Source organism: Antechinus flavipes, chromosome 3 (assembly GCF_016432865.1).
Source record: "Antechinus flavipes isolate AdamAnt ecotype Samford, QLD, Australia chromosome 3, AdamAnt_v2, whole genome shotgun sequence".
Taxonomy (NCBI): Eukaryota; Metazoa; Chordata; class Mammalia; order Dasyuromorphia; family Dasyuridae; genus Antechinus; species Antechinus flavipes.
This window is the reverse complement of record NC_067400.1, coordinates 320,803,616-320,829,299: the sequence shown is the minus strand read 5'-3', so window position 1 is coordinate 320,829,299 and position 25,684 is coordinate 320,803,616. Positions and strand designations below refer to the sequence as shown.

The 25,684-nt window shown below is 37.6% G+C and overlaps 1 protein-coding gene across 1 annotated transcript in view; it reads left to right on the top strand.

Annotated features, from left to right (window-relative positions):
• The window catches only part of ITGB5 (integrin subunit beta 5), a 211,419-nt gene extending 192,669 nt beyond the window's left edge, over nucleotides 1-18,750 (top strand). The window contains exons 12-15 of the mRNA XM_051985464.1: nucleotides 5,773-5,876; nucleotides 12,022-12,141; nucleotides 15,634-15,800; nucleotides 17,950-18,750. Coding sequence (XP_051841424.1) covers nucleotides 5,773-5,876; nucleotides 12,022-12,141; nucleotides 15,634-15,800; nucleotides 17,950-18,045 — 487 coding nt within the window. The 3' untranslated portion in view covers nucleotides 18,046-18,750. The remainder of the gene's footprint in view (nucleotides 1-5,772; nucleotides 5,877-12,021; nucleotides 12,142-15,633; nucleotides 15,801-17,949) is intronic.
• The last annotated feature ends 6,934 nt before the right edge of the window (nucleotides 18,751-25,684 follow it).

The following is a 25,684-nucleotide window of genomic DNA, read 5'->3' as shown; positions in this document are numbered from 1 at the left end:
ATTGAAGGTGGGGATTATTTTAGGATTATTATTAAGGCCAAGTAAAAGGGTGCAGAGGAGCTGTCAGGAGATTCAGGAGATTTTCTGACACAGACTACCCACAAAGATCAGGGGACCAAAGGGTCCTATTATATCAGTACCATTTCTATTCCTTTCTCCTATTTCCTTCATAACAACAGAAACTCTTGGTTCTTATCCTTACACACTTGATTCAGAAGAGCAATCCCCTGGGGTGTATTTATGACTCCTTGGTTCTCCTGTTTTGCTTGTTTCAGTTTAAAGTCCTTTTTCAGTGTAGAACAAATGTACTATTTCAGCTTTACTCTTATCCTTTTCTTGAGTAAGAGCAGTCTGTGGGAGAAAAAATATGCCTTTTTCTTTTTCCCTTCTCTCCTTTCTTTCTACTCTCATGGCATAAACAAAAAAAGATAAGTTATTTAAGACTCTAGCTCTAAACCCTTTTGTGTGGAAGGTCATAATAAACAATTTTTCTTCCTAAAAGGTCATGCCAGTTTGTATAACTAGCTAATATATAGTAAAACTTCTTTTGGTCTGACTTGGTTTATAACAGTCAAAATTGACCATATTTTCCCTGGGGCTAACTGAAATCTTACTGGCTTCCTAAATGAGGTGACTTTCACCTATAGTTTAAAGGAGAGAGTCATGAATCATATCGGTTGCATTCTTAAGACAATTGCTATCTTTGGGAGTGTATGAATTCACAAGCATCAAAGAAACAAGCCCAACAGGAATCATTTTGAGCATGTGGGAGAGCAAGATTGATTTTTTTCTACTCTTCATCTGGCTTAATTTTGTTTAGCCTCAGCTCTCACCCTACATCATAGTATCATAGATACAGAGCTGGAAGAAACCCTAGATGTGATCTAGTTCAACATACTCGTGGTATAGTTGAGGATCTCAACTTTAGAATTCTGTATTTCTGGTAGAAAACTAAATGTATCCATTTCTTAACTTTCATTTCTAACCCTCAGTTACACAAGAGTAATACTTCTGTGACTAATGCTGGAATAACTGATTTTTTAATTATAGTCAAACTCTCTTAATTATGCTTTACCTACTTTTCTTACATGAGCTATTCAGAGTACGCATTTTTCTCTCATAATTGCCAAGATGTTTTCCCTATTAGGAACATTTTTAGCAGCTGCTTACTTAAGTCTGGAGAGAGCAGAGTATTATTAATAATAGTAATAATTGCTTAATATTTAGTTATATAACAATAGTTCCTTATAGTGTTTTATATTTTTTCCAAGCATTTTCACCTATATCATTTCAGTCAACAAGCATTTATTAAGCACCTTCTATGTATTAAGCAATAGAGTATAACAGTAGGGTACCAAGCACTGTGCTAAACTCTGGGGATACAAAAGAAGGAAGACAGTCCTTATTCTCAAGGTGCTTACAGTCTATTGGGGGAGACAACTTATACACAAATATACAAAATAAGTTATTTTCAAAATATATGGGAAATAATTTAAAGAGAGAAAGCTCTGGAGTTAAGAGGAATTAGGGAAGACTTCCTTTGTAAAATGATGTTTTAGTTGAGAATTGAAGTCAGGGAGTTCAGTAGAAAAGCAAAGCATGCCCCTGTCCTCAAGGAGCAGATATATATATATATATATATATATATTCTTTTTATATTTTAAAGGTTTTTATTTTCAAAATAAATGCATAGTTTTCAACATTCACCTTTGCAAAATCTTGTGTTACAAATTTTTTTCTCCCTCTCTTCCCCCCATCCCCATCCTTATATGGCAAGTATCATATGAGAGAACATGCAAAGTGCTTTGTAACCATAAGATACAATAGGAAAATATTATTATTATTAATTATTAATGATGACAAAAGCAATAATAATAGCTAACATTTATAATAAAATCAACACTCAAGATGATGTGATTTAAGATGGTAAAACCTGGGTCAAATATATCATATAATGATATCATATAATCTTGCTATGGCCATGTATAAATTGATCATCATATAGTATTGTTGTTGAAGTATATAATGATCTCCTGGTCCTGCTCATTTCACTCAGCATCAGTTCATATAAGTCTTTCCAGGCTTTTTTGAAATCATCCCCATCTCTGGTAGCTCGCCCCATCCTGTCAGAGTCCCGTTCCCACTCTCAGCACCCTGACTCCGCTCCCGCCTTGGTCTACCCCCTGTATCTGAGCCATGTGTATATATATGTCATTGAGAACTCACATTGTTTGCTGGATTCTTGGAGCTGATAGTCTCATTCAGCCCTAGGACCAAACCATGGATTCATTTGGTTCCAGTAAATCTCTCCCTTTCAAATAAAATATTATATACTCTTTAATCTCTATCTTGCCTCAATTTCTCTAGCATTAGAGAATCAATTACTTGGGGAGATAAAAAAACATTTCATATAAAAAGTTTTTGAACTGAGTTGACAGAAAAGTGAGATTCTCTGAAGCTGAGATATGGAGGGAGTATATTCCAAGCATGGGAGACAACTAGGGTAAACATGCAGAGATGGGAGATGGAGCTCTTGTGTGAGGAACAGAGAGAAGACTTGTTTGGCTAGACTGAAAATATGAGAAGGGCAGTAATATCCAGTGAGCCTGGAAAGATAACTAAAGAATTTTAAAACTAAAACTTTGTCTTCAGAGCATTGGGGATCCAATGGAATTTATTATGGCAAGGTCAGATTTTAAGCTCACAAAAAAACCCTTTTGCCAGCAGTGTAGAATATGGATTGGAATGACAGAGGTAGGGATACCATTTAAGACTGTTGCAATAATCTAGGCTATGAACAAATATGCTATAAAGTGTTAGTCATGTGAATAAAGAGATAGGGTCAGATGTAAGAGGATTTTACAACAATATTATGGGAGATGATCAATTGTGATGATCTTGGCTTTTTTTGACTATGAGGTAATTCAAAGTCAATTCCAATAGACTTATGATGGAAAAAGTCATTTGCATTCAGAGAAAGAACTATATGTGGAACAAGGCATTGTATTTCCACCTGTGGTTTTTGTTTGCCTGTTTTTTTTTTTTCCCTTTCCCTTTTGATCTGATTTTCTTCCACTGCATGATGAATATGAAAATATGTTTAGAAGAATTGCACATGTTTAACCTTTTTCTGGATTGCTTGCTGCTTAGGGAAGGGGGCACAAAGGCAGGGAGAAAATTTTGGAAAACAACGTTTTGCAAAGGTTGAAAACTATCTTTTATTTAGACAAATAAAAAGCTATTATTTAAAAAGGGGGATGTTTTAGAAATAGAAAAAGTGAAATTTGGCAACTAATTGGATATGTGGGATGACTAAGAGTGAGGAGTCAAGGGAAATGCCAAAGCTACATACAATCTTGGAAGACTGAAAGAATGGTAATGCCCTTGACAAAAATAGAGACATTTGGAAGAAGGGTAGGTTTGGGGTGAAAGATTATTCATAATGAGTTGTGATTTTGTGGATGTTGAGTTTGAAATATATTTAGAGCTGGAATGCTTTTTAAATGTTCCATAGACAATTGGTGTGAATTGGTGTGATATAGATCTAAAGATCCAGGTAAGACCTAGACAATATAAATTATGAGTCTCAGCTGCATAGAGATAATAATTAAGTTCATGATAGCTGATTGGATCATTGTATGAGACAACTTCCATGGCCTTATTCCTCGTCTTTTACATGAGGGGAGTTAGACTATATGGTGTTTTCAGTCCATTTCAGCTCCAACTCTAAAAAAAATAGAGATTCTGAGAATATATAGGGACAAACAAAGAGGAGATCTGAGGTCAGAGTCTTAGGAAACACCTACAATTTGGGGGCATTATAGTAGGAGACCAGTAGAAAATAGTGTCCCAAAAAATCAGAGAAGCCAGTATTCAGAAGATGAGGTGATAAAAACTGCTCAATGCAAGAAAAAGATTGAGAAAGATGGTAAAGGTCTAGGGACTTGATTTCATTAGCATGGGAAACACTTAAATGAGCCATTTCCCTCTATCAATGCATCTAGGGCATGGACCCTGCAATTAAAGAGTCTTCCAGAATTGCCAAGAGCCTTAAAAGATTAAGTGACTTGCCAGACCAGGCTAAGGATGGCTCTTCAGACCATAAAAGAATCAGAAGGGTCCATTGAACAACTGGATTTTGGGGTTCTGATCTTGCTTCTAAATAATTCAGTGACTAGAAAAGCCATTAAAACTCTCTAGGTCTCAGTTTCTTTATTTGTAAAATGAGGTATTTGGATTAAGTAATTCCATTTAATTCTACTAATATATGAGTCTATAAAGCCATTTTATCAAGATACAAAAATATTCTAATTATAAATGTTTTCTTTATTTCCTAAACCAATTCTGGAAGAATCTCTAATAGCAATTATTTGTTAATTTGTTGTTGTTGTTGTTGTTGAGTTTCTGCACATACTTTAGAGAAATGAAAAGTGTATTTCTTTTAAAATATTTTATAATTCAGGCTTTTATGAGTTCAGAACACAAAGTACTTTGAGTCAGCATTTAGTCTGCTTTGGAAGGACAGATGCCAGTTCTATGTGTGGGAAGAGTAGTTAGTAATATAAATGGTTGATGTGAAGGGAAATACAAATTCCTACATAGCCAAAAATATGGTGCCTGACATAACTCTAACATTCAACTTTTGGTTTAAGAGATTGTCTCTAGAAGGGACATTTCTGTGACCTCCAAAAGAGAGCCTATTAAGGGCTATGAAAACCTGCTCCCCTGTTGGCTTGCATCTAGTGAAGGGAAGGATTGGTATGAACAGGACAGAATGAGGATGATGGGTAGAGTCTTGAACACAAGGTGCTATGATGGAGGGTCAGACCCAGAGTCTCCATGGTGGGAGGTGCTGTGCAGCTAAGCAGCAGTGGGAGAACAAAGGACACTTGTTGGGAAAGTGGGATAAAGCAATAGAAATTAGAATGAAGGAGCATATTGTTTTGAGCCTCAGTGCAACTATGTTCTCCAAGGAAATAATAATTAATAATAATAATAATAATAGTTTCCAATTTTAGAGCATTTTTAAGGTTTGCAAAGTGCTTTACAAGTGTGATTTCATTCAGTCCTCACAACCCTGGAAAGTAGTTGCATTAATTAACCTAATTTTATAGAGATAAGGAAAATGAGGCAGACAAAAATTACTCAGCTAATAAACATGAGGCAAAATTTGAACTCATATCTTCCTGACCTCAAGTTCCCAGCTCCATCCATGGTTCTATCCACAGTACCACACAGCTGCCTAATAATTCCAGTCAGGATTCATGATATCAATTTTTGGTGGCTTAAATCTTAGTAGTTCTATTTTGAAAGACTTGATGCCAGAGTCAGAGACCCTGAATTCAAATCCTGACTCAGTGACATTGAATCAATAAACCTTCCTGAGTCCTTTCTTGTAAAATATAAAAATAAAAAATAAAAATAAAAAGCTTAGCTGGTATAGTTTCTGATATTTTTTCATTCTAAATCCTTGATCCTAAAGTCAGCAAGTTAACCAAACATGTAGATAAAATTCATACAGATGCTCTTCTCTATGTCCATTCCTTGCACACCAGCATTTTAAAAAAAAAAAATGTTTTTACATTTCACAGCCTTCCACAGAGGCTGCTTGTGAAGGGGGAAAGGGGAGGGGGTGTAGCCAGGACCTTCATAGAGCTGAAGTTTGGAAGTTTTACATCAACATTAAAATAGATACTTGTAGAGCATGATTGCATGGTATTTCATGTTCTTCCTCCCTTCCTTTTTTTTTTTTTTTTTTTTTTATCTTCAAAGAGATTGTGTGGAGTGTATGTTATTTAACTCAGGGAGACTGGCTGACAACCAGACGTGCCAAAAGCATTGCAGGGATGAAGTCATCACACGCGTGGATTCAATCCGTAAGTATAGCTGAGGGATGGCAGGAGATGGATACTATGGGGATTATTTTGGGGGGGGGCGGGAGGTTTGTTGTTGGGGAGTGGGGATGGGGATGCAGATTGCTTATAAGTTCATCACTTTGGATACCTTCCATTTTGGGATCTCAGCTGAGATGTTTGGAGTTCATCCATGAGGAAAGGGGGAATTCTCAATTTTGAATAAGGAAGGGAAGTCTCTGGAAGAACATGGAATGAAATCCCTAAGAATTCCTTTGCTATTCAGGAAACTTGGATTTTCACCTTAGATCTGCCACTAATTCTGAAGGTCTTACCCTCCCAGATTTATCTATTTATTTGGTTTTTTTGACTAGGGGAAAGCAGAGATTCTTTGCCTCAATTACTACTTATCCTTAATCACTAAATTGGTATGGCCTCAGTCAGACTAAGACTTCTTGAAAGATCTTAGCTTAAAAAGCCTAAGGTCTCCCATTGCATCCAGGGCCATCGCCAAATGTCCAAATCTCTGTCTGACCACAGACCCAGATGGGTCTGGAGGGAAAAGTGAGGCAGGTGACCTTGCCCAGCTCTCCCTCCCTCCCTTCAATGCAGTTCCCTTGCATGTCATAGTATCACCTGCCTGATATTATGGTTCTCTTCAAGACAAAGGACAGACAACAATAACAGTCACTAATTTACTTTATAAATCACATTTCCTCTGATCCCATTTCGTCAGCTATAAAAAGAAACAAGGTAATCTCTTGTTATTATTCTATAATTTTAGATTCTGATAGATTATCATGTCTAAATGTCTACATGCATACAATACTCTCCTGTCTCTGACATGTAAAATCTTTATGACTTTAGATAAATCCTTGGATTTCAATTTTCTCCTCTGTAAAATGATGGCGACTAGACTAGATCGTCTCTGAGGTCTCTATTAGCTCTAGCTCTGGGTAACTCTGATCTAGACATTAAGCATTTACTTATGAATAAAATAGATACCAATTTATAAAGTACCCTAATTATTTAAGCCTCAGTCCATCAGCTTCTGCCTCTTCCCAATCAGGTCCTTCTCTCCCTGGTTAGCCAAGACATTTTTATTTAATTCCAAATTCTATTTCTGTCCTTCTCCTCACCCCCACCCCCAGTTTAGCAATGTTTTGCTTAAGCTATTTACTGTCTAGGTAGGTAGCATCTAACATAGTTAGGTGCAACAGCAGGATAGTCAGCTCATTGTTGGGACTACAAGTTTAACCTTGTCTGCTCTTTCTCTGGAAATTTCATACTCCCTCATTTTTTGTTCACTGTTCTCTCTTCCTATCTGAATACCTGGGCTCTCCTGGGTACCTCTTTCATTTTCATTAGCACTTAGTCTTGGAGTCAAGAAAGACCTAGTTTAAATTCAGTTTTAAATACTTGCAGGCTGTCCATTGGACAAGTGACCTCATCCTAATCAAGCTTCCTTGTTTGTAAAATGGAGATAACAATAGTATTTACCTCCCAGGGTTATTGTAAAGACCAAATGAGAAAATAAGAAAAAGTCTTAGCTCAGGGCCAGGAATTTGGTAGGTACTTAATAAATGCTAGTTACCGATATTGTATGAGGACATATTTTGATGGAAGTGGATTTCTTTGACAAAGAGACCTGAGTTTCAATTGATAAATGACGGACAAAAGCAGCTACACCCAAAGAAAGAACACTGGGAAACGAATGTGAACTATCTGCATTTTTGTGTTTCTTCCCGGGTTATTTTTACCTTCTGAATCCAATTCTCCCTGTGCAACAAGAGAACTGTTCGGTTCTGCACATATATATTGTATCTAGGATATACTGCAACATATCCAACATATAAAGGACTGCTTGCCATCTAGGGGAGGGGGCGGAGGGAGGGAGGGAGGGAAGGAAAAAAAAATCGGAACAGAAACGAGTGTCAATATAAAGTAATTATTAAATAAAAATTAAATAAAAAAAAATGCTAGTTATCATCATTCTTATTATCCATTACATTGTCATAGAAGATATTTTTGGGGTTGCTCTCAACTCATTCCTTCTCCCCATATTATCATGCTACTCTAGGGGAGATGGATAAAGGTTTCCTACATATGTACTGATTTTCAATGGTGTCCAACTCTTTGTGACCCTTTACCCTATTTGGGATTTTCTGAGAAAAGATACTGGAGTGGTTTTCCATTTCCTCCTCCAATTCATTTTATAGAAGAGGAAATTGAGGCAAACCAGGGTAAGTGACTTGCTCAGGATCACTGATAGTGCTATACAGAAAGCTAATTTATTTTCCAGTAAGGGAAAAAGATAAGAGCTTTTAATCTCATTATTCTCTGTCCCTCAAGCTCTGAAAAAAAAAAAAAAAAAAAAACCAAAAAACCCTTCTTGCTAGAGACCAGAACTTTATACTGGAACACCAGTCCAATTCAGGTTGAGATAAAACAAATTGTGATATGACAGTTTTAGTCTAGTTCAAATATTTTAGAAATGAAATGTCTGTATGCTGGTTCATACTAGTTCCCTAAGCATTTCTTCACACTTTAGATGTAAAAAAAATAAGATTATCAGGATTAGGGTTCATTATTCATTACTGAATGGTGACATATGGCTATAATCCCTGCTCTTGGGGAGACTGAGGCTGGTGCATTTCTTTAGGAGTTCTGAATAATTCAGCAGGGAATCTAAAGCCAATTGGGTGTCCTCATTGAGTCCCGCTCATACATGAAGAGTCCTTAGAAGTGAGGGGCCACCAGACTGCCTAAGGAGGTATGAACCGGCTCACACTGGAAAAAAAAAATGGAACAAAACTTCTGGGCAGATCACTATTGGATTCAGCCTTGGAGTAGTCACTGTTCTTAAGCCTAGATGAGATAGCAGATTCAGCCTCTAGTATTTGCATTTTGAGGGGTGACCCATTGAGTTAATTGGGGTGTATGTATGTATCTATCTGTCTGTCTTACATAAGCATAAAAGATGGGCAGTCAACTGAATAAAGAATTGAATAGTAGATGAAATATTTCTTAATAAAATTAAATCCAGAATTCAGAATATAGGACGTTAATAGTTATGCTATTTTGTTAAAAAGTGTTAGCAATTTCTTGAATGTAAGTGAAACTTCCCACTACTGATAGTTACCCTATAGACCTTAATAGATAATACCGATGATGAATCAATCAAATCAAATGTTTAAGGAGACTTCACTATGGGTCAGACACTTGATTAGGTGCCAGTAATAGAAATATTTAATCCAGTTACTTAGGCTGATCTTTGGATGATACACACAATTTTTCCACTACATTGCTTTCAAAAATTCAGGATTACCTTAGATATCATAGGGACATCAGCAATACAGTAGATAAAGTGCTAGACCTGGGAGTCAGGAAGCACTGACCTCAGATCCTCCTTTAGATACTTAAAAATCATACACGTCATTTAATGGCCTTCAGACTCAGTCTCCTCATCTGAAAATGAGGATAATATTAGAACCCACTTCACAGAGTTAATTTTAAATGAGAACACATGTGCAAAGTGCTTAGAAAAAGTATTACATAATTATTAACTATTATTTTTATTATAAATAAATAAATTCAGTACATTCCCAAAGTCTTTAAAACAATTTTAAGCTGTCCTAGTTCATAAAAAAATCTTTTCTTGTTTTAATCTATTAAAGCTTGTAATAATCTCTTCTTGATTTAAGCTATTTCAGCACTAATATCTTTTTAATATTTTGTATATTCAATAGGACACCAAGAGATTACCCTAGCCATATGTATTAGAAACACAAAGTAGATAGAAAGAATGAATTGTTCTTATCTATGCGGTTTGATAGCAGACCACTGAATTAGTTTCTCAGTATGTAATCAGGATAGGACATGACAAACAGTAAATAGAACCCAGAATTGATTAAGAGGATGTGAAAAGTCCAGATTACATTTGAGAAACTGCCTAGTTTATTCAGTCATCCAAAGCTATTTGCTGCTGCCAAAGCCACGATTTTTAATTTCTATTTGATGGTGTATGGCTGCAAATCTCAGAATCCCATGATCTCATGAAGTTGCAAATGATATAAAGGACAATAGAAGGGGACATGGGAAGTGGAAATAGGCTGCATGCAGCCTATTACTAGGAATGACCTGCATGGAAGGAGTGTAGAAGATATAAGGTAAATCACATGTGATTGGAAAAGAAGGTAGAAGGGAGACCCTGCCATATACTAGGAGCCATTTTCTTTTGCAAAAATGATGGAATTGGACTAACTTAGTCTCCAAACGCTGGGAATTTTCCTGTGACTCATTAACTGTTTTTCTCAAATTATGTCTGAGTTTATGGTGGTTTACTCTGTTATTCTCCTGAGTCTTTGAAAGTTGATAGTTGTTTCCTTATGAAAACACAAATTTACTAATTTACACTATACTCTTTCTTATTCTTCAATTCTTTAGTTTTTTATTCCCTTAGTGCAGATGTAAACAGCTTCAATCACAAAAGGTTTGGATACTGAGAGAGACTTTTTAAAGCAAAATGTTCGTGTTTTTTTTTTTTTTTTTCTTTTCTTTTCTTTTCTTTTCTTTTCTTTTTTTTTTTTTTACATATAAGCTGAAATGGTCCAGGCCTTCTACTTTGACAGCCAACTAATCTATCTGGCCCCAAGTCCAAGCTTCTCTAAACAGTGAGGCAAGAACTGAGCAGTATTCCTTTCAACAAGTTTTTTTTTTTTTTTTAATTTGTCCTTTTTTTTTTTGGTCTATTTAAAGTTATAGTCTGTAACTTCCTATCTGTACCTTCATTTTCACCTCTCACTTCCCCTAGTTCCTTTCCTTCCTGAAAATAACATTCCAACGATTTCCTAATTCAGCTGCAGAATGCAATAGTCAGATTCTGATAACACACCCTTAGGTCAGCAGTTAAATGAGAGGGAGGAGGGGAGTAGGGAGAGCTTTCCAAACATAGACCAGACTAATCTTTTTATCCTCACTCCCTGAAAATCATGCTACTAAGAAGGAAGGTTGTGTATCTCTCAGCTTAGCTACTCAGCTGGAATGACCTAAATAGTAGCCATTGAAGCATTCATCGGCCAACATCCTGACATCTGCCTTTTGAGGTTAGCAGCTGGGGTCAGTGTGTATCCCTGCTTCGTTGATATTAATGGGAAAAAAATAACCCAAATATTTTAATGCCTTTATGTTCCCAAGGACAGATTTTATCTAGCAGTCAGTTGAGTAGGGCTGATGAACATCTTGGTTCAGTCAGTCTTGAGGACTTTAAAGGTCACTTTGTCTGATCCCTTCATTTTATGGATGAGAAACTTGGTCCCAACTGAGTGTGGATCACAACATAGCATTTTCATTCTTTTTGTTGTTATTTGCTTGCATTTTGTTTTCTTTTTCATTTTTTTCCCTTTTTGATCTGATTTTTCTTGTGCAGCAAGAAAATTATATAAATATGTATACATATATGGGATTTAACATACTGAAAAAAAAAGAGAGAGAAACTTGGACCCAGATAGGCAGAAGGACTTATCTAGGACCAAAAACTAGTGAAATCAAAACTAATATTAGAATTCAGATGCTTAGTTTCCATTCTAGCTTATCTATCAGTAACTAAACCCCTTGTACTTAAGGCTACCTTCTTGCAAGGGACCTGAAGGAATAAAGTATATTTACAGACTCCTTTTCCTCAATACATCTTTATTAAAGATTCCAGGGCACTTTCTTCTTCCCTTTTGGTTTCCATCTGTAATCCTTCCCTTCCCCCCTTGAGTGTTAATCATTTCTTCTATATCAACATCACTAACAAACTTCTCAGATGCTTAAAGGTTACCTAATTTTTTCCATGTGTCCCCACAGGAAACCCCTGAAACGGAAAGGAATTCATAGTCCCTAGAGGAATGAGAAATCCAGAGCCTTAGCCAAAGTTTTGGATGATAGAGACCAAAAATAATCTGTTCAGAACTCAGCCTCCCCCCTCCCCTTTCCTCCTCTTCCTCTTCTTCCTGCTTCTCCTCCTTCTCCTCCTCCATCTCTCCTCCTTTCAATCTCCCAGCTGTCTGTCTCCATCTCTAGGATGTTCCAGTGTTCAGGTTAGCCAGACCCCTCAGTTATAGTTATAGAACTGGCATAGTTCAGGAATAGTCCTCCTTCTCCTAACTTTTTGGCTTTCTTACAGCAAAAGATGACCAGGAAGCTGTCCTGTGTTTCTACAAAACTGCCAAGGACTGTGTCATGATGTTCACTTACTCAGAGCTACCCAGTGGCAAGTCCAAGCTCATGGTCCTCAAAGAGCCAGGTGGGTACCTCTTCAGACTGGGTGAGTTCCCTGGTCTCTTAATGCAGAAGAGCCACAGGTGTCCCACCAAGCCTCTGGCTGCTTATAGGGTAGTCTCAGAATCCTGATCTAATGCACCAAGGGACCAATGTTGAACTCAAGGGACATGGAAGCAGTAAACAGCTGGGATCCCATTTACAAACAGGCTTTAGCCCACTCTGAACTAACTATGCTTCCTTTCTACCCTTTTTCTTCTTCTACCCACCCAGAGTCCCTGAAATATGAGGAAGAAAGAATCAAAGAAGAATAAGGCTGTCAGTGAACATCATTGATTAATGACTACCCCTTGGATATAGAGAGGTCACTTGTGAATGGAGATTTCAAGGAAAGAAATAGGACCTCTTAATTTTTAAAAAGAAATTTTATTGACACCTTTTGGTTTGTGAGTGGTTTGTTGTTTGAGTAGCAACATAGCATAGTAGATACAGAGCCAGTCTTGGAACCAAAAAAGGACTGGGGTCAATTCCTACCTGCTAGACATCCTTGCTAAATGATTCTGGACAAATCTCCTGACTTCTCAGCTCTCCAAAAAAAGCTGCTGCTGATGTTAACATTGAGTTTTCTTATCTGGGAATTCCCTATACTAATGAAATCACGGGTACCCATTTACCTACTGTATTCTGCTTCTCATTGGCATAGAGTCGTAAAATAGAAAAAAAGGAAGTTCAGCAAAATGAAACAACATATTAGAGAAAAAAGTCTCAATATTATATGTGGTATTCCACATCCATAGTCCCACACCTCTGCCAAGAAGTAGAGGAGGTGTTGTAGAAAAGGAATCTTTAGTTAGAGATGAAAGTAGCAATATAAAAAAAAAAATCAACATTTCCTGTAGCAAAAAACATATTAATTTGCTTTTGAATAAATGTATACTTTTATGTTGGGTTTAGCAAGAGTAGATCATAGAGTGATTAGGACAGTGTGAGCTGGTAGTATGAATCTATTGTGTCTTCCATCCCAGGCTGGATTCCAAGACATGGCAAGTTTGGATAATTATTCTTGCATTAAACTTCCCACAATGTTGGTCATTCTCTGATCCCTCTGTAGAGCAAGATTTAGTTCAAATCATGATCTTTGTGCCTCTCTTAAGGCTAATGAAACAATAGACTATTGTCTCTGAGGAATTCTGATTTTCAGCACTATTCCTCTTGAAAGCTATCTCCTTAAGGGACCCACATGTGCAAAAATGTTTGTGGCAGCCCTTTTTGTAGTAGCCAAAAACTGGAAACTGAATGGATGCCCATCAGTTGGGGAATGGCTGAATAAGTTGTGAGATATGAATGTTATGGAATATTATTGTTCTATAAGAAACGACCAGCAGGATTATTTTAGAGAGGCCTGGGGAGACTTAGATGAACTGATGCTAATTGAAGTGAGCAGAACCAGAATGTTGTACATGGCAACAATAAGATTATACGATGGTCAATTCTGATGGACATGACTCTTTCCAACAATGAGATGATTCAGGCCTGTTTCAATGATCTTGTGATAATGAGAGTCATTTACACCCAGAGAGAGGACTATGGGACCTGAGGGTGGATTACAACAGCATTTTTACTCTCTTTATTTTGGTTTGCTTGAATTTTATTTTTTCTCTCTCTCTCTTTTTTTTTTTTTTTTACTTTTTGATCTGATTTTTCTTATGCAACAAGATAATTATATAAATATGTATATACATATTGGATTTAATATATATTTTACCATGTTTGACATACACTAGATCACATGCCATCTAGAGGAGGGGAAAAATTGATATATAAGGTTTTTCAAGGGTCATTGTTGAAAAAATCATCTTTGCATATGTTTAGAAAATAAAAAACTTCAATTAAAAATTAATAAAATTAATAAAAAATAATAAAAATTAAAATTAAATTAATAAAAAATGTTTTAAAAGAAAGAAAGCTATCTCCTTACGGACTTCATTCAGTAACAAGACTTGGGCTTTTAGGTCAGCAGGCTATAGGAGAGTATGGCAAACTGGCTACAGCTAATCTATGACACTGAAACTTTTCCTAATTTAGGCTAAGGCATAGAACACATTCTCTCTTGCAGAAAGAGCTGAAGGAGGCAGCCATAGGCCCCAATCCTTTGTGAGTGACCATGGAAGGGAAATGCCAACTGTGCTTTCTAGAGCTTTCCTTCTCTGCCTTTGAAAGTTGAACAGTTTTACAGTTCCAAGGACAGCTATAAAAACTATGTTAATTTTATCATATACTTTGAAGAAAAGTAAATTACATATACATATATGTTTAAAATAATAGCTTTTTATTTTCAAAAATATATGCAAAGATAGTTTTCAACATTTATTCTTACAAAACCTTGTGTTCCAATTTTTCTCCCTTTCCCCTAGATAGCAAGTAAACCAATATAGTTAAACATGTGCAATTCTTGGAGGCAGCTAGATGGTGCAGTGGATAGAATGCTGGCCCTGAAGTCAGGGAGGATCTGAGTTCAAATCTGGTCTCAGACACACTTAACATTTCCTAACTGTGTGATCCTGGGCAAGTCACTTACACCCAGTTGCCTCAGCAAAAAACAAAAACAAAAATATGTGCAATTCTTCTACACATATTTCCACAGCAAATTATATATTGAGACCAGTAGCTCCATGCACAGTATGTTTATGCAAATGTTCCTTCTAAATGGTGCTTGATAGATTCAAAATTAAAATAAAAATTAAAATTAATTTAAAAAATAAATCTGAGCAAATTAATAATTCCAGAAGACTGATGATGAAACATCTCAGGACAGTGAGGTAAAGTTCTTGAGATGCAGATTGAGAAACAAATGTGTGGGAATTTGCAAGGACTTGTTTTGCTTGATTGCACATTTACTACAAGGGTTTGTCTTTTTCTTTTTTAAAAAAATTTTGGGTAGATGAAAGAGAAAATGCTTATTAATTTTGAAAAAGTAAAATGAAAGTTTAAAAAGTTTAATTATTAAGAGAAAAATCTAGCCAACAAGTCCCCAAGATCCTCATAGTATAAAAACTTCCAAATGATGGCTCTGTGACCCAAACTACAAAAAAAGTGGTTATAGACCCTCCAGTCAACAAAGTCTGTCCTTCAAACATGTTCAGTTTGACGAGATCACACCGTGTTTAGATTGGGCAGATTTGAGTTAGATGGGGATGGAGAATGAAAGTAATAAAATTGTAGTCCACTAAAACTTGGATTACTGGTCTGAACTTTACCTAGGCCTTTGTGTGATCTTGGAAAAGTCCTTTTAATCTGTGATAATGTGTGTCCTGGGCTTGTATGTGAAAGCTGCTAAGAGCAGAAGAAATTCTCAGCTAGGTGACCCCGTTTTCGCTCTATTGTTCATTTGCTCACTAAGTTTGACTCCCAAAGCCTTGGATCAACAATGTGATCGGAGCATCTGTGAATCCCGTTCTTTCCAAGGACTCCTGTCCCCCACTGTCCCTAACACAGCCCCCATTCTTTCCCTCTGCAGAATGTGGATCTGCACCCAGCGCTATGACCATCCTGTTGGCCGTGGTGGGTAGCATTCTTCTCATTGGCATTGCCCTGCTTGCCATTTGGAAACTGCTCGTCACCATTCACGACCGAAGAGAGTTTGCAAAGTTCCAGAGCGAACGATCCAGAGCGCGATACGAAATGGTAAGCTGAGAATGAGGGAGAACTCTGGGTGCCGGCAGTTTGAGATGGAAGGCAGTTGTCACAGTGACAAAAGAAATGGAAAGCTCACACTAAGCTGACATTATGGAGCATCTGAGCAAGAGGGCAAACCTTGACTACGGGTTTTTTGTGGTTGGTGGATGGAACCTTAGATTTGGCATTTAATACCCTTGAGCTTAGATATCCTTATCTTGCCTTAGATATACACTTAGCTGTGTAACTCTAGGCAACTCTCTCAACCTCAATTTCCTCATCTGGAAAATGGGGATAATATTTCAAAGGTTTTTTGTCAGGATCATATGAAATTATATTCTCTCTGTATATATAGAGTTATATATACATATACATAGTGCTAAATATATAAATTTTATATATATATATATCTACACATGTGTATATAATTATATGTTTGTATACATACATATATATGGTACTTTACAATCTCTAAAACACTATATAAATGTTAGCTATTATTGTTAATATTATCATTATGTGTTATTGATATTATGTATTATTATGCTGGCAGAGCATAGCAGAAATGGGAAATACTATGTTTTTACCTAAGGAATTTGCCCTATTTAGTTGTTGTTTCAATCTCATCTGATTCTTTATAACCCTATTTGGAATTTTCCTGGCAGAGATACTGAAGTGGTTTGCCATTCCCTTTTGCCACCCATTTTACAGAGGCAGAACTAAGGCAAAAAGGATGAAGTGACTTGCCTGGGGTTCACACAATTCAGAAGTATCCGAGTCTGAATGTGAACTCATGGAGTTTGTTTGATTCTAAGCCCTGTGCTCTATCCACCTGTCCACCTAGCTGTGCTTGCCTTTATTTAGCAAAAGACATGAAATAGACATACATGAAACAGCCTGAAAAATTAAAAATAAATGCGCATTCATAAGTTTGAAAATTAAAAAGTACAAAAGCCCTCTTCTCCCCTGGCATGTATTGAAAAACCCCAAACAAGGCATTGGTAGATTAGGTGGGAGATTATTAGGAAAGAATCATACTAGATGGATGAATCCTGATCTGGATTTTAAATATCTCTGAGTGGGATGGGATGAAATTTGGGGAGAAATCAGTGGAGCAGAGGCATCCATGTAGTGTTTGAGGAAAAATGGGGGATACTTACAGATGTCAGACCTAGAAAAGCCAGCTGATTCCCTATAATTGATTCAGAAAGACTAAAGGGGAAGGTAAGGTATATATATAGATACTTTATATACATATATGTATGTACACATTATATATATATATGTATGTATGTGTATATATATATATATATATATATATATACTTTATATATATGTGTGTCTGTGTGTATATGTCTGGGCAGGGGTAAAGAGGGAAAGGTTGCAGTTCAAGAACTGTATAAAAAAGGAATGAGAGGGGTAACAAGTAAGGGAATAAGATTATCAAGCTATAGGAAAAGCACTGTGATAATCCATCATTGGATGGTGGGAGAACTGGATTCAACTCCAATCTCATCTACTTAATAGCTGCATGATCCTTGCAAGTCACTTAACACTTCTCAGATTCAGTTTCTTTTTCTTTAAAAGAAGGAATCATGGGTAGCAATTAATTCTTTGTAAACCTTAAAAGCGCTATGAAAATGTTAGTAATAATAACTAACTTAGTAATAAATAAATAACTTAGTTATTATTACTTGTAATCTCTTACTGAGTTCTGATTGTTTTTTGTGTATTCATCATTTCAGAGAGAGACAGCATGATGTAGTGGATAGGATGCTAGCCTTGGAGCCAGGAAGATCTGAATTCAAGTACCCCACCCCTGACAGATCTGACTTTGGGCAAGTCACTTAAATTCTCAGTGCCCCAGGCATCTGTCTGAGGTTTTAAGTTTCAAAAAAGGGAGTTTTTTCAATAGGGAATATATAGACTAAAGCAGTGAAATCACAGTTTTAGTTCCTCTCCTAAACTCTAAAAATTAACTCTCTCCTCCAACTCTTGAAAGATAGAGATCATATCCAGTGCTGATTGCATGGTAAGGGATAATTAATTCTCCACTGCATTGTTAGATTAAAATAGCCCTTCTCAACGTGAGTTTATTAGAGCTTTATATTTGGATGAAGTTCCTTAATGCTTCTCCTTTTTATTTCCACTTGTCCAGGCTTCCAACCCTCTCTATAGAAAGCCAATATCTACCCACACTGTGGATTTCACCTTCAACAAGCTCAACAAATCCTACAACGGTACTGTGGACTGATGTCATTCTTCTGAAGAGGGATTGGGGGGATTTTTTTTTTTTTTTTTGGAAAAAATTTCCAAGACAAGTGTAGACAAGTGCTTGACTGTATTACTGCTCCCTAAGTAGGAAATGATGAACAATCCTTTAAAGTGGCCTTGGACAAGAAGCCTTTTGTCAAGGTGAGAAGGGGCACCAGGTTATGCCATGCTTTGTAAAGCCTGGAGCCAGGCCAGCCTTGCCACCCACCTACTTACCTGGGCCCAGAAGAGGTATATGAAGGGAGGAGGAGGAGAAGGAATGGACGATGCTGGAGGGCCTTGGCACCCCATGCTTTTTCCAGTTTAAGTGACCTGAACTTTAGAAAGAATCGTCTGACTTGAAGGAATTCTGCCCTGATACCTCCCAGGGCAGAAGGGAAGTTTGTTTGGAACCAATTATGTGTGAGTATAACCAACAATGGAGTCAAGAAGTCTGGATGTCTTAGAGTTGGTCGTTTTTATATTAAAGAAAAAATTACTGAGCATTTATGGTTTTGCTCTGATGACTCCTCCCTCCCCATTGGCTGTGCAGTCCTCCTGTTGGTAAAAATGCTTTGATTCTTGGCTTCTGTAAGGGAGGAGAAATCGAATACTCAGATCCTCCTCTTCCCCTCCATGTTTGGTACTTCGGTGATGAAAAGGAGGGGAATGTCTCCAGGGATTAAATATTAAAACCAAAAAGAAATTGGATTTGCGTGACCCTTTCTGAGATGGGATTGAAGGTACTGAGAGGTTGTAACCAGGGCGAATGCCTTGCTGGGGTCCCGACCGAACGTGATCTGGCCTCCATGCTTTTCTTTTGTGTGGGTGGGGTTGGAACAGATGTTGCAGCAAAATGGAAACTGAATGGTTGCCAGTGGCATCTGTCTTTTGCCCATTGCTCACTCCCTTCCCAGAACTAAGTACAGTTACCTTTTTAATCATTCTTTTGCTGGATGCATTATTCTCTCTTCTTCTTCTCTCCTTTCCCCACTCACCTGAGCTTCACCACAAACTATATAGGTCATTCCATAGTAATGTCCCTTTAAAAGCATAGAATGCCAGAGCTGAAAAGGAAGTAAGAGATCATCTCTGTGCTGTTTCCACTGCCAACCCCAATGGAATATAAGGGTCCTTGATGGCAGAAACTGTTTCCTGCTTTGTCTTTGGATCCTAAGCATCAAGCATCATGTAGCCCTTAACAAATACTGGTTGAGTGATTGATCATTTAATGCAAGGGACTGGGAGGGGAAGGGAGGAGGGTGATTCCAGGAACTTGGGAAAAGTTGGATGGGGGAAAAATGCATTTTTAATTTCGCCAATCCCCAACTGAAACTTAGCATTTTCTTCAGTCATGATATTAAGGAGGGGTCCATGGGCTTCATCTGACTGCCAGAAAGAGACATGACCCAAACAAAGGCAAAGAACTAACTCCTCCCTGATCGAGTCCAAGCCTCTCATGGGCTATGCGGTTTTTAAAAATTTCTGTAACCAGTGTCCATTAAGCATAATAGGTAATAATAAGTATTTTGTGGTTGTTGAAGAAATTAAAAGCCTGAATAAAATGACATATCCAAGGTAACACAATTAATTAGTGGCAGAAATAGGTCTCTTAACTCTCTTGCTTCTGCTTCACCGTGTGGATGTCTTTTTTCTTGATCTCTTTCATGCTGTTTTTAAGGATACTATATTCTGAGCTTTTCCCCAGAATCCCTTCAAATTTCAAATTTACTCTCCTCAGATATATTCTTTGTCTTCAACTCTGGACCATATTTCTCAATTCATCTTGAAAACATTGACATTTTGACACAGTGGTGTCAAACTCAAGATAGAAAGTAGAGGCTATTCATCTGTTGAAAAGACATTAAGCTGCACAGTGACTTAGTAATATTGCCTATGTTCTTTTGTACTTCTTATTTATGTTGTTCAATATTTCCCAATGTTATTTTAATCTTGAATTCTCACTCAGAGATGAGATTTGACACTTTTGGTTTAATGAAATTTTAACCATAGAAGCCACTCTCTTTTCACTAAGTAAACATCTGGTCTGGTATTTCCTTTATCCTGTCCACATTGGAAATTAATTAGGGATTAGAAGTTTGACTCCTTAGTCAAATGCTGGGTAGCCAAAGCAATCCAGAGAATAGGCATTTCCACTATATTCTGTAGCAGTAAGTAGAGTCCTGGCAATAGCAAGGGAGGAACACAAGACACTTCTGAGTTGATGATAATCATTTATTGATTTGAGAAAGACTGTTGTTCAGTCATTTCTGACTCTTCATAATCCCATTTGGGGTTTTCTTCAAAGATGCTGAAATGCCATTTTCTTCTCTAGTTCATTTTACAGATGGGGAAACTGAGGCAAATAGGGCCCAGGATCATCCAAATAAGCATCTGAGGCTGGATTTGAACTGAGGAAGATAAGTCTTCCTGATTTCAGGCCTGAGCTCTAAGCACTGCATCACCTAACTGTTCCAGAAAAAAGACTTTTTCTTTCTTCTTTAATTATGAGTTCATTAACGGGACAAATTAAACATTTCAGAATCTTTTTTCATTGACTCATAAAATATCAGCTTAGAGAGATTAATTTAAATGAGTCCCCCCCAAAAAATTTTAAAGATGATATTTATAGAAGGAATGTGATTTGTCCATGGAATGTTAACTCTGAGAGGTCAACAAATAAAATCTGCATCCCCCAGTTTTATGGATGTGCAAACTGAGACCCAGAGGGAGACTATGGTGTAGACATGTAGTGCCGGACCTGGAGACAGGAAGATCAGAATTCAAATCCAGCCTCAGATATTTCCTAGCTGTGTGATTAAGTCATTTAATATCTACCTGCTATAATAATAGCAACCCAGGGGCAGCTAGGTGGCGCAGTGGATAGAGCACCAGCCTTGAAGTCAGGAGGACCTGAGTTCAAATTTGACCTCAGACATTTAATACTTCCAGCTGTGTGACCCTGGGCAAGTCACTTAACCCCAATTACCTCAGCAAAGAAAAACAAAACTATTCTAATAATAGCAACCTATCTTTCAGAGTTGTTAAGATAGTATTTGTAATAATTATAATAAGGATAGATGTAATAATTGTACTGAAGAGAATAATAAAGGCAATATAATAATAACTCTAGTACATAAGTGCTAGTCATTAGGAAAGAATCAGGACAGAAACCCAGTTCCTTTTCCATCACACAACACCATCATGTCCAAGAAGCTTTAAAAAAAGATGCACATTTTTCATAGACGACTGATGTTTCACTCTTGTTCTTTCATAACTTCCCTCCATCTGTTGAAAATTAAAGCCAGTCATTGCTGAGAAGTAAAGATGGTGCTGAAAGGAGCCCTGGGCCCAGAGCCAAATGCCTTGGCACGGGGGAGCCCTGGCTTTGACACTGATTATAGCCGTGGGACCATGGGCATGTCACTTTGTTTCTCTGTGGGCTCCCTCTTGCACATCCATAAAATGAGGGGCTATACCGAGGGCTACCGCCGTCCCTCCCCTTCCCCAGGTCTGACGTCCCATCTGCTCTGACGGGCCACTTCTGTTTCTAATAACTTACAGATGTGCACTACTTACAAGCCGGGCCAGTACTATCGGTGTCATGCTGCCCTCTGCTGGGCTTTGGATCTTTGAGGATCTGGATCCTAAAAATGTGTCTTTTTGGTTTTTTGTTTTTTTTTTTGTGACTGAGGCAAAGAATTTCCTCTCTTACCTAGCCTCCCCCCCCCAAAAAAAAAAAAAAAAAAAAAGCTAAATAAATAAGCCTGGGAGGGGTACTCTCAGGGTTTTTGGCCAAAGTAGAAATGATTGCTATTTACATTCAATCTAAGTTCATCAGAACACAGACAATGACCAAATGGGACTTGTCCTGGACCAGTATGGCACTTAAAGCTTCCTACAGTATGAATCCATCAATCTTTCCAAACGTTCATATTGCTCCTCTTCATGTATTCCTGCCACGTGTACTTCCTAAAACATGACAACCAATTTTCTAGGCTCTGCATTTGCACAAATTGTCCTTGAACCCTAGAATGCTCTCCCTCCTCCTAGTCAACATTTTAAACGATCCCTATTTCCTTTCAAGCACCAACTTTTGAGTCTTAGTTGTGGGTGCTTTTCCCTCTGCGCTTAAGAAGTGATTTGCCTGTATTTAGTATTGACTGGTTTATGTACATGCTCATTTCCTCTAGTAGAATGTAAGCTCCTTGAGGGTAAGGACTGTTTAATTTCTTTGTATCAATAGCCTTCAGTTTAGTATAAAGTCCTGTAGCTAATTTGGCATCTAAGCTCATGGGTACATAGTAAAACCTTGTTGAATTGTACTGAGCCCTGCCAAAAGTCTCTCTTTAATCAGTCACCTTTCTCCCTGGTTTGATTCGGGGTCTAGAACTGGGGTTCTGGGCAGAACAGATGTATAGGAGGGAACCACTGCTCTGGTTATCTCACTCCCACACTGTAAAAGGGAAAAATTTTCACATGACAGGGAATAGAGCCAGACTCACCCTAATGGTTAACCTTGAAGAACCCTAGGCAAGTACCTATTGATCCTGTTGGATGATGCAGCTATGTTCTGGTGAGTGATGTTTGCCTTTCCCATAGTACAGTGGGAAATGCTGGATTTTTGGAGTCACAAGATCTGCGATTCTGCCTTTTACTAGATCTGTGAGCTTGGGAAGATCCTTAACCTTCATCTGTATAAATTTCCAGATTCGTAAAATGAGGATTGGATTTAGTTGCCTCTATGTTCCAGCTCTAATCTATGATCCCAGGAGGACGTGCTTTTAAGGAAGCATCAAATTCCAGCTGCAAGAATAAAGCTCCCAGCAGGGAAGTGTTTAAATATCACTACTTTATTGCCCCCTTCAGCCTACAAAACCATTGTCAAATGTGTCTCCTATTTCCCCTAGTGGGCAAGATAGCTTAATAGCTAGAATTTATTCTACCCCATGGACCAGATAAAATTTTCTTTCCCTCAAAACAGAAAGTTCCTAGTCATCAATTATTATTAAAGAAAACACCAATTTTGTTTGCAGCATGAAGGGGGGGAAGAGAGAGGGTAACATTCCACTAATTAAAACATCCCAACTTCTAGACTTAACTTCTCCATGTTTTCCATATCTAAATTGCTCTTCTAAATCTATTAGGAAAAAAACTTAGTAAAAAAGTTCACTCTATAAACAGTGGATCAGCAATTTGATATTCTACCTTAATGGATCCGCTGCTGTAGGGATCTGAAGAAGCTATGCCCTCATCTATTGGGCCAGGATTGCAGACTGAGGACTGTAGCTACCCTTAGAACTGACTTGGGGATTCTGCTAAACTTTAATGATCTTTAGTATTTGGCTTAAAGTACTTCATCTGGTTTGTACCCAGCCAACATGAGTCTGTCTCAAGAACCCCTGTCCCTTAAAGCCAACTTAGATTTATTTCCCCTCCCCCATCACTGTGTTTGGGTCCATGAATAATTTTGAGTAACCAGGCACCATGGGAGTAGCAAAGATTAGCCAAGAGGAGTGAAGTGTTTATTGTAAGAAAACAAACATGGGGATGGGAATGTGTGGAGGCGTCTTGCCAGAGCCAGGGAAGAGATAAGGAGAAATCATTCCCTTTAAACCACCAAGTGTCTTCCCAAACAGAACATGTGGTCTTGGAGGTCTCTGGGCTCACTAGGAGATCTAAGTCTAAATGAGTATTTAACTGAAGGAGATTCCTGCTTGATTAAAGAGCCGAGGCAATTTTAGGGACATGAGGCAGTGCTGAGGAAACCGACAGCCAGAAAGCCAAGCTGTGACTGGCTGGTGTCCAGTGACAACTGCAGAGGTAAGTGTCTGTCCTTTGCCCAACCGGTTCAAGTTTGAGGTCATGGGGATTGTTTTACGAGGGCTTTGGAATGACTTTTTTTCTAACTGCCTGAATTAGATTGCTTTGTAAGAGAGGTTTCAATACTTTACTATTGGATTTCTGATGATTTGCCTCGTTTGGTGACCTTATTGGGCTCACTCCCAATACCTCCCAATTTATCCAACTGGTGTCTAGAGCTAGCTAAATTAGCCTACTATGTTTCCTCTAGGGCTAGTAATTGGGCCGCTGCAGTAATCAATGTGTCATTTGCAGACTTACTGAGAAAGCAAACTGAACTAAGCTACAAAGAGAAGTACAGCTAACTTGTATTTGAAGCTTTGTTAGTACAGAAGAGAATGGGGGAAAATATTGCCCTGTAAATTCACTTCTTTTCATCTCTGATCATTCGGGCTTATTTATAGGACATTGAGAAAGGACGTCACAGAATTATGTAGGCCAGTTGCTTTTTTGGGGAGGGGAAATGGTAATTTATTTTATTTTTTCCATTTACATGTAAAGTCTTAAACGTAACTCTTTTTTTTTTTTTTAATAAGATTTCGAATTTCAAAAAAATTTCCCCCTCCCCAACAGGGCAATCTGATATAGGTTTTACATGTGGAAATATGTTTACATGTTGCACATTAGTCATGTTGTAAAGGCAGCAGGACAAAAAGGAAAAGCCACAAAAAGAGGAAAAAAAAGTGAAAATAGTATGCTTCAATCTGCATTCAGACTCCATAGTTCTTTCTCAGAAGGCTCTGAAGGTTAGCATTTTTTGTCTTTTGGAATTGTCTTGAATCACTCTATTGTTGAGAACATTGTATTGCTCATATTATAAAAGCTAAATTAGACCCCAGAGACATTACAAAAGTCAGTCATAAACAGGATCCTGTGATTTCTCCTTACTATCACTACACCTTGCCAATTCCTTTCTTTACGCTTGTCCTTCTGCATTCTGGTTCCTTACCAAATTCTTACTCCCCTCACCATGCCCCTTACAAGGCCCAATTTCTAGCATTTACTGTTCTTCCATGTCTACATTGGGGTTTTGTGACAAGAAAACAGGCAGAGGTATTGGCACTTGTGTAGAGCACTTGATTAATCCCATTATGAATGACCTATTAAGGGTAAAGACTACATTTCTTCTCATTCCTGCAAGAGTGAGGGAGTAGGAAAATGGAATACAGCATGTAGTCAGATTTTATTTTTGCTGTTTTGTTCAGTTTTTCTTTTTTTCCTCTTCCATTTCATTTTAAAAATATTCTGCGATATGGGATGGCTCTTTGAGAGTGGAACCAATAGAGGAAATTCAGATGATATAAACAAACAAAAAAAATTTTAAGAGGGCCTAATATGCCCTCCTTACATCCTTACAAGGGCCCATCCACAAGTTTTGTCACTTCTGCTAATTCTACATGTCCCAATTGTCCATATTTCAAACAAACTTATTTTGCCATTAAGTTCCAGATTTGCCCAAGTGGTTCATTTATCCACGTTGTCCCCATTACCCAACCACAGACAAAACTGCTGACAGTGCCAGAGAGCAAACAATGGTGGTAAGTCTCTTACTAGTTCAACCTAATTCCATACAATTACTTTCTCAAAGCTATTCTATGATGAAAAAAAACATTTTAATCTTGATTGGAAAGTAGAGTCTCTTGAGTCCTAAATCTGTTTTTTTAGGCCAGTTGGTCAGTGAACAGTACAATGATAAAGTCAGGGAAGGGAAAACTTGTCTCTACAGTCCTATTCCAAACAGCAGAAAAGATATCACAATACCTCCAAAGACACTTTGT